Source organism: Condylura cristata, unplaced genomic scaffold (genome assembly GCF_000260355.1).
Source record: "Condylura cristata isolate star-nosed mole 26May11 unplaced genomic scaffold, ConCri1.0 scaffold00002, whole genome shotgun sequence".
Taxonomy (NCBI): domain Eukaryota; kingdom Metazoa; phylum Chordata; class Mammalia; order Eulipotyphla; family Talpidae; genus Condylura; species Condylura cristata.
The window spans coordinates 32,808,226-32,820,151 of NW_004567103.1; the positions used below are offsets into that span (position 1 = coordinate 32,808,226).

Below are 11,926 nucleotides of genomic sequence, written 5' to 3' on the forward strand. Positions count from 1 at the left end.
AAAAAAAAAAAAAAACTGTTCTCTGGGCCCTCTCTGGTGGCACAGCAGATTAAAGCACAGCACTGAGAAGCTAAAGCCACTGCAGCGTGAGTTTGATCCCCACCACCTCCCCCCCCCCAGGTGACCCACATGGCGTGGCAGACCTCTCCTGACCCACCGGCTGCTCCCCTTTAGCAGTGTACTTCGTCGATCTGCCTGTTCTGCTCCCTACTCTGTCTCTGGTGAATTCTCTCACCACCCTGCACCTCTGGCCTGTACCCCAGTTCTGTATGTGGGTAAATAAATAAATCTTTTAAAAAAACTGTTCGCTGGTATAAATATTTCTTCATTATGAATCAAGATAAAGAAACTGTGGAAAAACTACTTTGAGCACATTAGTTACACTTTTTATGGAAGTGCTAACCCTAAGAACAAATTTCCAATAAGGCAGTCACAGATGTTAAAAACATACACCAGGGCCACAGACAGTTCCTTCCTATGAGCGTAGAAAAGATAATGAATTCACAGAAAGCTGATTTCTCCTCATCAACTGTTTCAATGCTATTCTTTCAGTGAAAAGTCTCCACTTCTAAACCCCCAAATCTCAATTGACTGGGGCCTCAAATTCTCACCAAAAGAAACAATCCATTTTACTTGACTATGTGGGCATAATCTCACTACAGCTTTCACAACCTTTTAAAAGTAGGTAAGATGATGCACTTTAATCGCAAGAATTAAAACCCAACAGAGGTAAATGACTACAAGTTGACAAAATCCCAGTAGCTTCTGGGAGCAAATGTGTGACCACAAGAGTCATCTTCTCCCATCACATCATTAAATAAGAAAGATGCTTTTGTACATAACACCAGAAAATAATGGTTAAGTGAGCTGTAGATTTCTAAATAAAAAGTAAAAATTATGAAAGAAAGACAGTGTTAGTCTCTTATAACTACTAACATTTGTACTAAACCTGCAAGGATTTTATCATGAAAATATATGCCTCAGACAAAAGGCAATGACAGAAAGAAATTTGTTTTCTGAGCTGAGTCAGCATCTAACTCCAACAGTTAACTGATAAAACAATGACATCTCAGAAGTCCACTCACTGGTAAGACCTGACTGAGAATAAATAAATGACTATGGTTGAAAGATAGTATTAGCTGTGGTGAGATCCCTCTCACACCCCCACATTGCAGAGAAGTGTCTTAATTAATTGTGACCATCCTCACAGAGAATGTAAACATGACCTTGACACAGTTACAGGACACTCCAAGTTCTTATTATTACAAGACTCTTTTCAGACTGCCCCCACTGAATGTGCCCTGGGGTGTCTGTTGGTCTAAGGCCTATCCACACACATCTGACTTTGTTTAGTGAAAACAAGAGTCAAATCTTTGAGAAAGAAAATGAACAAAACATCGCTTCCCAAAACAAAACCAAAGAAAACAAGAGAAAACATTCACAATTGTTCGGAGAAAAAAGAATGACAGTATGTTGGAATTTTACATTACAAAATATTTTCGTCGATTAGGCAGAGGGAAATTAAAGGGGAAAAAATCATGTTCTTCAAATCTTGTTAGTATCTATTAATCCTTTCTAACTTCTCATAGAAACAGTTGCTTTTTTTAGTTATAGCAACTTCAAATTTTAGGGACAGGTATGCCATACTTTTCTGTGAAGTAAACATGTTCAACTGAGGTGGCTTTACATTTTAGAGCCAACGACAGAGCAGAAAGTCTTATAAACAACAAGCTAATATATGATCAACTCCAGACAAATGTTAGTATGAGAGACATAAACATTAGGCATAGGGTGGCTTTTTGTTTTGTTTTTTTCCCGACTCAAAGGGTTACAGGGAAGATGTCAGGTAAAAGAAAGATTTTTTAAAATGTACTTTTGTCATGGTGGCAGACAGAAATAAGGACTCTGTAATCAGGAAAGTAGAAGAATCTCCATGTAATATCATGGATTAGGTGAGTCAATGACAGCCTCACTAAATATAGTGGACATCTTCATACACCAAATATTCAAGATGTGTCAGCAAGTGCCTGAGAATAACAGAAGGCTGCAAAAACCTAATCCACTTTATCCCCTAAACCTTTTCATAAGTGCCTGAGACAGGTGGAACTCCAAGGGCTATGGAATAATACTGCTCATGAGATTGATGCTTGTGTACCTGAAAACATTTGCTGCAAGAGGCTCTCAGCATACAGAGGAAGCAGCATTTTTCTTTGTTTGCTTTCGATAATTCAACTAGGTTCATCACTTCCTTCCTTTTGTTTCTATTTTAAGGAGGAAAAGCAACAGAAAGCTTCAGTCCCACCCAACCCTAAGCTCAACACAATTTATAATACTCTTAGATGCAACGTAAACTGTGAAAAGATAACATTCAACTACTAGGGGCAGGAAGCGTAAGCTGTTCTTACCTGATGTGGCCAATCAATTCAATCAGCTTGTGACTAAAAAAGTAAGCTGTCAACTCGGATACATGACTCAGGACTGAACAGACCCCAAAGAGGGTTGTGGTTCCATTCAGGTCCTCCAAATGCCAGTAGAGAAAGGTGAACACGAAGCCATATCCAAAACCCATAAACCACGCCACAAACAACACTGAGCCATACTGCACGCCACAAAGCAGTCTGATTAAGTCCCAAAAGTTGAAGGCCTGCGAGTGGCTTGCGGTGGTGGGGGTCTCCTCGGAGGACTCTGTGGAGCTGTTCCTCTCCACCTGAGGGATCTCCACCTCTTTCCCTTTGTTTTCACTACTATTGAAATGGTTATAGCGGAACCGGAACTGGGTAGCCACAATCAAGGCTATGGTCATCAGGACACCAAAGACGATGAAGACGATCTGGTAGTTCCGGTACTCAGGGGGTTTACACCCCTTGCCATCAACGAGCACTTCTATGTGGGTGTAGTCAATCCCGATGCCCACAGACAGCATCGCCAGGCCCCACCCCAGGGAGCCCCACATACGCTGCAGTCCATAGCGGTCTCTGTGTTTCCCCAGATACTGCAGTGTTACTGTGTCCACAATCGTGACGGAAGAGGCACTAAAAAACTCTCCTATTATGACAACTACCAAGATCACCAAGAAAATAGCTTCAACCTCTTGCTGATCATAAACAAGTGTGACTTGATCCAAAGGTAAAGATTTGGTGGTAGTAACAACAGAAGTGGTTGTCTCCTTGGTTACATTTCCTGGAGGGGTGGAGGCCGCAGTGCTCCAGCTCACGGGCGGGTTGGTAAAGTGGGTGGTAGCTACTTCTGTCTGAGGCTGCTGAGTGGGTGCACTGGTGGCATATACTGTGGTGTTGGGCCCTGTTTCTGACATCACAGGCCAATTGGAAGGAAGCAGGTCCCTCTTCTCCCGCATTCTAGGTAATGTGGTGATGGGAGTGACCATGGAAGAATTTGCTGGTAAGGTGGTTAACAGGTGACTTGAATTGGTGGGGTGAGCTGTTGGAGAAATCTTTGGTACACATCTCAGAGTGGCAGGTTTGACAAATCCAATGCCCAGGTTGAATAAAACCCAACACAAAAGTGAAAAGAGGAGGACAATTTTGCCTTTTTTAAAGCGATCTGCAACTACACCCCAAAAAGGGGCACTGCAGAATTCAATGAAGTATCGAATACCTACGAGCAATCCACTTTGGCTCGGAGACATCCCCAGCTGTTTGTAATACACAGGCAAAAGCGGATAGAGAGAGCCATAGGCAGAGTAGAAGAAAAAGTAAAAGACCTTGGAAATTAGAAGATCATTGTTTATTTTAACACAATGCTTCTCGATCCAGTCTATCTCCTCTTCAGGAAGAGCGGCTGTTTCTGTGGAAGAGGGAGTGTCGTGTGAAGGTGGCTCTTGTTCCCTGGCAGTGCCATTAAAGGGATCAGCAAGCACATATTTTCTCTTCTGTTCCTCTTCATCATCAGTTAAGATGGCAACTTTATCATCTGTCGCCATGGCTTAGCTCCACCATCAGACAGTTTATGACCGTCAAAATTCTGATGTATTATCTGTAAAGGAAAATTTAAAAGATGGCTTAGTAATGAAACTGACAACAATTAAACAGGGCTTCATATTGCAAGAAACTGAGAATTTTTCAGCAAAAAATAATAACTGTGAAGGCCGTCCCTGGTGGCACAGTGAGTTAAAGCACAGCACTGAGAAGCTAAAGCCACTTCAGCCTGAGCTCAATCCCCACCCTGGAGGTGACCCACATTGCGCAGCAGATCTCTCCTGACCCACCTGCTGCTCCACTCAGCAGTGTATTTCATTAGTTGGCCTGTTCTGCTCCCCACTCTGTCTCTGGTGAAGCCTCTCACTGCTCCTGCATCTCTGGCCTGTACCCCAGCTTTCTATGCACAAATCAATAAATCTAAAATAAATAATAATAATAATTGTGAGCATTCTCACCATTTATCAGTTACAGAAATACAATGTTGAGAAAGACAAGTACTTTCAAAAAGTCAAATATTCTTCATGGCCAATGACTGGCTAATGACATCTCGTGGCAAGTGACTGTTCAGGCTCATTCTCAGTCTCTTCACTGATTCTTTAGGAAAAGATACAGTGGTGAGGATTATGTCCAACCCAAATAGTGGAAACTGAAAGTACTTTGAAAATAGTTTATGGGTTTTACTGTTCAAACAAAGCTGCTGTAAAGTCTAGAACTTAGAAAATAAGTAGCTAGTCATTCAGTTTCCAGAGAAAAGCAGATATGTGTTCTTAACCACAACCACAAATGTAATGAGAAAGTAAGACTCAACTGCAACTGGATTTGGTCATTGCCACCCCATCACCACAGCTGTGAGTGGGATAACCTGCCAAGGAGCAGTCTTCATGTTGCTTTTATTACATCTTTTCTTCAGATGTGCTTTTTGTATAAATTGTAAGTTAAAAAAATAAAAAGTTTAAAACAACTCAGTGAAAAATCAGTAGGTAATTATTGAACATTAACTCTGTGCCAACTAACATTTCAAGATCTTCATGTATGTATTAATCACATTCATTACACAACATTCCTATCATCCCATTATTACAGAGGAGAAAATGAGATGTGGCTTATGTGATTTATTAAATTTATTCAAATAACTTGTAAGTAGCAGCCAAATACCACAGGGGAAAAAATATGTGACCTCATTCCCAGCCCACAAGCAACGGTGAAGAGGAAGAAGGGAGCCTAAACTCTGCTCTAAAGGGGCACCAAGTCCTCGGTAGAGATGGTGTCAGCAAAGGCCATCCAGGGAGCTGGCACGTCACCCCTGTGAAGCAATGGTGCACAGAGCACAACAATGTTGGCTGCTGCTACCTGGGGAGCCAGACTTCCACTCCGACCTGTCAGTAACAAGCCACTCCGACCTCAGTTGGGTGGTGTCAGAGGAGGCTGAGTAGAGAGTCAGAACCTCACCACCTTCACTGGTTCTACCATACAGATGTTAGAAGAGGAGGTGCTGGGGACCTCCTCATCTTGATGTTGGCACCTGTTGTAATGAGGCTTCCACCAATAGTCACAGGTACCAGCCCAATGACAAGCCAGAACATCCATCTTCACTTCACAGTAGGTGAACCTACATAGAAAGGTGACACCCTCAGGTGTCAACAGGATGTCGAGTAGGGAACCTGTACTTCTACCCAAGCTAGTCATAATAGGGCCACATCTCCCATTTTCTTGCCAGAGTGGTGTCAGAAAAATCCAGCTAAAACAAAAGACTTAAATAAGATCCAGAACTTCTTAATACCCAAAATGTCTAGGTTTAAATAAAATTTTTTTTAAAAAAGTTGCATTGTACAAAAACCCAGGGAAACCTCAAAATAAATGAAGGAAGACAACCAACAGGTGCCAACATCAAGATGGCAGGAATGTCAGGATAACCTCATGGTGATTTTAAAGCAGCAACCAAAAGTACATGCATTTGAACACATTTGAAACGTGAAAAAAATGGAACGTCAAAGCACAGAAACAGAAAATTTCAGCAGAGATACTTAGAATTAGAAAATACAATAGCCAAAATATAAAGCTCCTCAATGAACGAAAAGAAGAATCCAGTGAAAGGAATGACAGAACAAGAGAAATCACACAATTTGAACAACAGAGAAGACCGACCACGAGGAAGACTGAACAGAGCCCCTATATGACTATAGCAAAAGGTCAAAAATTCATGTAGTAAGAGTCCTGGAAGGAGAGAAGAAAAAGGGCAAGGCTGAAATACTCAGAGAAGTAAAATTAAAAAGTCTCTAACTGCCTAAACACACACCTGAAGACTCAATAAGTTGCGTGAACTCCAAACAGGAGAAAGCCACACCAAAAATGCAGTCAAACTGAAAATCCAAGACCTAAAGGCATTGAAGCCAGTCAGAAAGGAATTGTAAGGGAAGAAAAATTCATGATAGTTTCACCAGAAACCATGGACCCTGAAGGAAGTAATGTAATATGTATTTTTTTAATGTTGGGAAAATTATCAACCCAGGAAAAAATTCAGAAAACCATAGACGAATATTCAATAAATATAGACACAAGAACAATTAATGTTAGAAAAGAAAAATTTAGCAATTTATAAAAAGCTGTACATTATGACCAAGTGGGATAAGTTCCAAGGATGCAAGAGTGGGACAATATTTAAAAATCAGTCCACATATATTTAAAAATCACTCCCTGGTGGTGCAACAGGTTAAAGCACAGCACTGAGAAGCTAAAGCCACTTCAGCATGAGTTCTATCTCTGCCCCAGAAGTGACCTACATGGCTCAGCAGACCTCTCCTGACCTGCCCACTGCTCCCCCTCAGCAGTGTACTTTGTTGATCTGCCTGTAATGCTCCCACTCTGTCTCTGGTGAATCTTCTCACCACCCTGCACCCCTGTCCTGTACCCCAGTTCTGTATGCATAAATAAATCTTTAAAAACAATCATTCCACATAAGCCACTAAGTCAGCATACTTACAAGGTAAAGAAAAATGTATCATGATCTTTTCAATCAATGGAGGAACAAGCATTTGGCAAAATTAAACATGGATTCACAGTCTCAGAAAAAAATAGAAAGAGAAGGTAACTCTCTCAACAAAGACCACCTATAAAGATCACAGGTAACTATACTAACTAGTGAAAACTGAGTATTATCTCTAAGACATGGAATAAGGTGAGACTGGTCTCAACACTCTTATGTAACAGCCAGTACAATAAAGAGAAAAATGGAAGCCAAGATTAAAACAAAGAAATTGAATCTATTTGCAGTTCAACATAATTATCTGTAGAAATCCAACACATCTACAGAATTTTCTACAGCCAATTATTATAAACAAGTACAGCAAGTTTACAGGATACATATAACCCCTAAAATTGTTTTACAAACTAGAATAAGACATGCAGGCACCAAAATTAAAACTACTACCCCATTTTAAATTATTTAAGAGAGAAAAAAATATTTAGGCATAAATAAAACATGTTCAAGACTATCTGCTATAAACTCTAAAATGCTGACGAAAGAAATCAAAGATCTAAATAAATAAAAAATATACCCCTGAGGTAGAACACCACCACAGTAAAGATTTCAGTTCTCCTCAAATTTATATACAGTTTTCACACAATCCCTATCAAAATCTCAAAAGTAAAAAGGAACAATAAAAAGGAGCTGTTTTAAGAAAAGTTCTTGGAACTGTAAGATAGGAGTTATATGCCTCAAACAGACAACTGAGTATCAAACACAATGGATAAAACAGACTCAAATCAAAGCACAGCATGAAGATTTTAGAACACTGGGGCAGTTGACCCTGCAAACTGTCAAAGGTAAAATGTGACACATACTAAGGATCAGGAACCACAACAGCTTCAGATTTCTCTACTAGTTAACCCAGCCAAATTATTCAAGTTCAGGGGTAAAATAAGTAATTTTATATATGCAGTTTGTCTATTTATCTTGCACATATCCTTCCTCAGGTTGCCTCTGCCAAACGAAGGGGACAGGAGTAAGATATGGAATATAGGGGACAAAGACCTTAATGTGGGAGGGAGGCAAAAAGGAATGCAGCCATGACGGGGACTGAGATCTCAGGATGATAGCTGTGCACCATACAAAGAGCAGGCAGTCCTGTAGAGACCATCTGAGGTCCCAAGAGAACGTCAGCAAAGTGTCATGACAAAATACCAATACATTTGTATTTTCTTTAAAAAAAAAAAAAAAGATTTATTTATCTATGCATACAGAACTGCAGTACAGGCCAGAGGAGCAGGGGCAGTGAGAGGCTTCACCAGAGACAGAGTGGGGAGCAGAACAGGCAGGCTGATGAAGTACACTACTGAGGGGAGCAGTGGGCGGTCAGGAGAAGTCTATCACACCTTGTGGGTCACCTTCGGGGCAGGCAGGCATCAAACGCATGTGGAAGTGGCTTTAGTTTCTTAGTGCTGTGCTTTAACCTGCTGTGTCACCAAGAAGGGCCCTGTATTTTCTGTTTAAAGATTTATTTATTTGTGCATACAGAACTGGGGTACAGGCCAGAGGTGCATGGACTGTGAGAGTATTCACCAGAATCAGAGTGGGGCGCACAACAGGCAGACTGATGAAGTGCACTGCTGAGGGGAGCTGCAGGTGAGACAGGAGAGGTCTGCCGTACCATTTGGGTCACTTCCCGTGGTGGGTATTGAACTCACACTGATGTGGGCACCATGGCGGTGCTGTGCTTTAACCTGCTGCACCACCAGGGAGGGCCTACTCTTTATTTTCTAAAGGAGACTTAGACAATTGGTAAAAAGTTTAGAGATCAATTATGATAAAAACAGAGCAAGTATTTAACACACTACCCAAAAAAGTTGCACAAGCAAAGAAACATATTCACAATTTACATGTCTGAGCTGTGATTACTAATGTAAAAATTAATACTGGCCTCACCAAAGCTGCCACATAACTACACTGGGAAGTTGGGGAAATGAGAATGTTGAACAGGTATGAAGAATTGGGACAGAAAAGAAAGCTAACTTTATAGTCATTGTGGAAAGACTATAGATATTTATAGGTAATATCTTCATTAAGAAAATCAAGAATGAGAATACAAGGATGTTATTTAAAAGCATGCAAGTGGATATCAAAATAACTACCTAAAAAGTAAGGAAAGTAATTCCCTTTGGAAAGAGAGCTGGGGAGGGAGGTCATATAAGTCTAATTTGTTTCTTTCCTTTTACAGTTCTTGCAAAGGTGCTCGGTTTTTTAAAAAGCTTTATGCACATATACCTCCAATTTAAAAAAAAATGAAAAGTAAAGAAATATGCAGTTATAGGAGCTTTTTCTTTATAGAAAACAATAATTAAAAGCAACTACTAGTAGTACTCTTCTGTCAAGACTAAAAATAGTTTTCAGAATTGCACAGAATGAATTCTGACTGCATGAGTCCTAATCAGGTGCTCTACAGTGATTTTAATTAATTATCCTTCCTAAGTCAACTACTGAATCTTTATCAAGTAGGCCAGCGAAGGACACTAAGTCTTCTTAAAAGGGCAAATTTCTCCATGAAAAACTGATGCCCCAATGCTATTCAAAAGCTGCAAAATATCTTACATTCGGATGTTGACTTCGACCTTGTAAGTGACCTTCTCCCAAATTATTCAAATGATTTTTTTGAAACCTTAAGGTTATGTAAGGTTTCTCTTGTTATTTGAGTCCAGATGTTAAGTAGTTTTCAAAGTATAAAAATGCAAAATTCTTAAGGAAATGTTTACCTCATATAACATTTAGTACCCTTTTTATGAATGTCACACTCAGTAACTTTTGTATAAATTCCAAATCTAAGAAATTCTCTTAGTTTCAATTCCAGACATAATGGTTACTCATTATTTTCAGGTCAGATTTTATTTTGATGAAAGAACAGGAATAATCACATTGCAAACACAGTAAAAATAATAAAAAGTTTAATACAGTCATTTGTATAATCACAGGAATAGAAACAAGTAAGTTAAAAAAACCTTTGTATTTTAATTGAAATATGACCCACAGCAGGACTTGTCTGGAAATTTAACTTACCACTGAAGAAACTGTAAAAAGAGCAGAAAAATATTTCCATACTGGATGATGTACTTAATCATTTTACAAATCCAGGGGCAATTTTGTTTACTAAGCAGTTCACTAATGAACCATCAAGATATTTTGTCTTAAACATCTGAATTTTAAAGAGTTCTGAATAGGAAACATTTTTTTTTTGTTTTAAAGACATTTCAAGCTGCACACAAAATCAGGTTTATGTAACTTCTCTGGGGAGTCACTAGTGTAGGTTTGCAGTTAATCCTAATTGGATAAGGAAGGCTTTTGTTTAGTATTTAGAAAAGCAGAAAGGTTTTCTCACCTAATGATAGTAATCAACACCATTACTGTGAAAATATAACACAGCCTTTTAAAACCTCGAAAAACATTCTCCAACTACTTATAGTGAGTCATTCAAATAGCAGCTACTTCTGAATTATTGATAAGAGGTGATGAAATCATTCTTGTTAAAATTGATAGCTTTCTCCATTAAGTAAATTAACGATAAATGACCTGCTCCCAAATCATTCTTATTCAAATGATTTTTGACTATCTTAAGGTTATGCCTTTAGCATACATTGAGTTGCTCACAAATATCTGAGTATGGAAATGGATTCAATTTTTAAAGAAAAAATTATAACTTGAATATATTAGTTGAATAACAACTGCCAAAAGGTCAGATGGACAAACACTAAGATAATGTGTGCTATAACGAAGCAGTGATGTAAGTATCAGTAGAAAGAAAGCACCCCTTGCCCCTTGTGTAACACAAGAGGGACACTCCTCCTGGCACTCTTGCCATTAGAACCCAAAGTGGCCCAGAGAGGAAGACTGAAGCTGCAGAATGGGAAATCCACTTTTGAACCCAAGAAGTTAGCTCTATGCAGTCAACTGCTTTTGACCATTTGCCTTGCTTTTGAGCAGTGGTGAGTTCCAGAGCAGTAATTAACTCCCGCAGCAATTTAGAAGACTGTACACTTAAAGAAACCATTCTACATGAGCCTTGGGGAGTCCTGTTCTTCGCATGCTCACTCTTAATTAAACATTCAGTTCAGGTCACAGAATTTTCTAGAATAGAGCTTTTCTCAGAGACACGGGGCTTAATGTCAATTCCTTCTAACAGATCTTTTTTCAAAAAGGATTGTTTTAACATCTGCTAGGCATTTTGCCAATGTCATGAAAGAGAAAAAGACATGATTGGTTTTATAACATTTATAACACGCTACAGAGATTAAGGTGTGCAAAGGAGGTGAATTACTATTCTGAAGTCTTCCTCTTTCTCTGGAGCATTTTGACATGACTCTTTTATGGTTAAGCCAAATTGTAGAAAATGGTTAAATTGACTCTAGTCCTGTCAACCCAGCTTAATTCTCCAGTGTCCAGCATGAGCTGGATGAGGAACACAATGTTTCTCTATTAGGGTGACAGTGAAAAGGCATAACCCGTGTTGAACTCTTAGCACACTGCCTGATAAGTATGAAGAACTTGCACATACGACTTATTTTGAGAAGAAGCTACTGAAAGGAATTAAACAAGAAAGTGGAAGTAAACTAGAAGGTGGAATGGCCACATTTGTGTTTTTATGAAGATCATGCTAGAGTGTGGACAGTAGGAAGAAGCTTTCTATTGCAACCCCCACTAATGATTATCTAACATTTGATCATATATTTTAATGTACTGGCCTTAATACTACTAATAGCCTGCAGGGCAGTTATTTTAGTTGGTGCTTTATAAACTATATCTAATGCAGTCTTTTATAATATCTAGAAATAAACTGCCCTTGCAATGTTTTTATTCCTTTCTCTACTTCTGGGAGCTCCCTCACTTGCACTGCTGTAGGATCTATGTGTAATGTTGTTATTTTTTTAGCAGACATTTCCTCTTTGCCCAACTAGATTTTAAACTCTTTGAGGGAAGAATCTAGTGCTTGGCACACTGCCCTTTA

General features: G+C 39.3%; 1 protein-coding gene across 2 annotated transcripts in view; it reads right to left on the bottom strand.

Annotated features, from left to right (window-relative positions):
- The window catches only part of MFSD6 (major facilitator superfamily domain containing 6), a 55,317-nt gene that overhangs the window by 33,430 nt on the left and 9,961 nt on the right, over positions 1-11,926 (bottom strand). For both annotated transcript variants that reach the window (XM_004674437.2, XM_012727782.1), the window contains exon 2: positions 2,406-3,993. In XM_004674437.2, coding sequence (XP_004674494.1) covers positions 2,406-3,940 — 1,535 coding nt within the window. In that variant the 5' untranslated portion in view covers positions 3,941-3,993. The remainder of the gene's footprint in view (positions 1-2,405; positions 3,994-11,926) is intronic.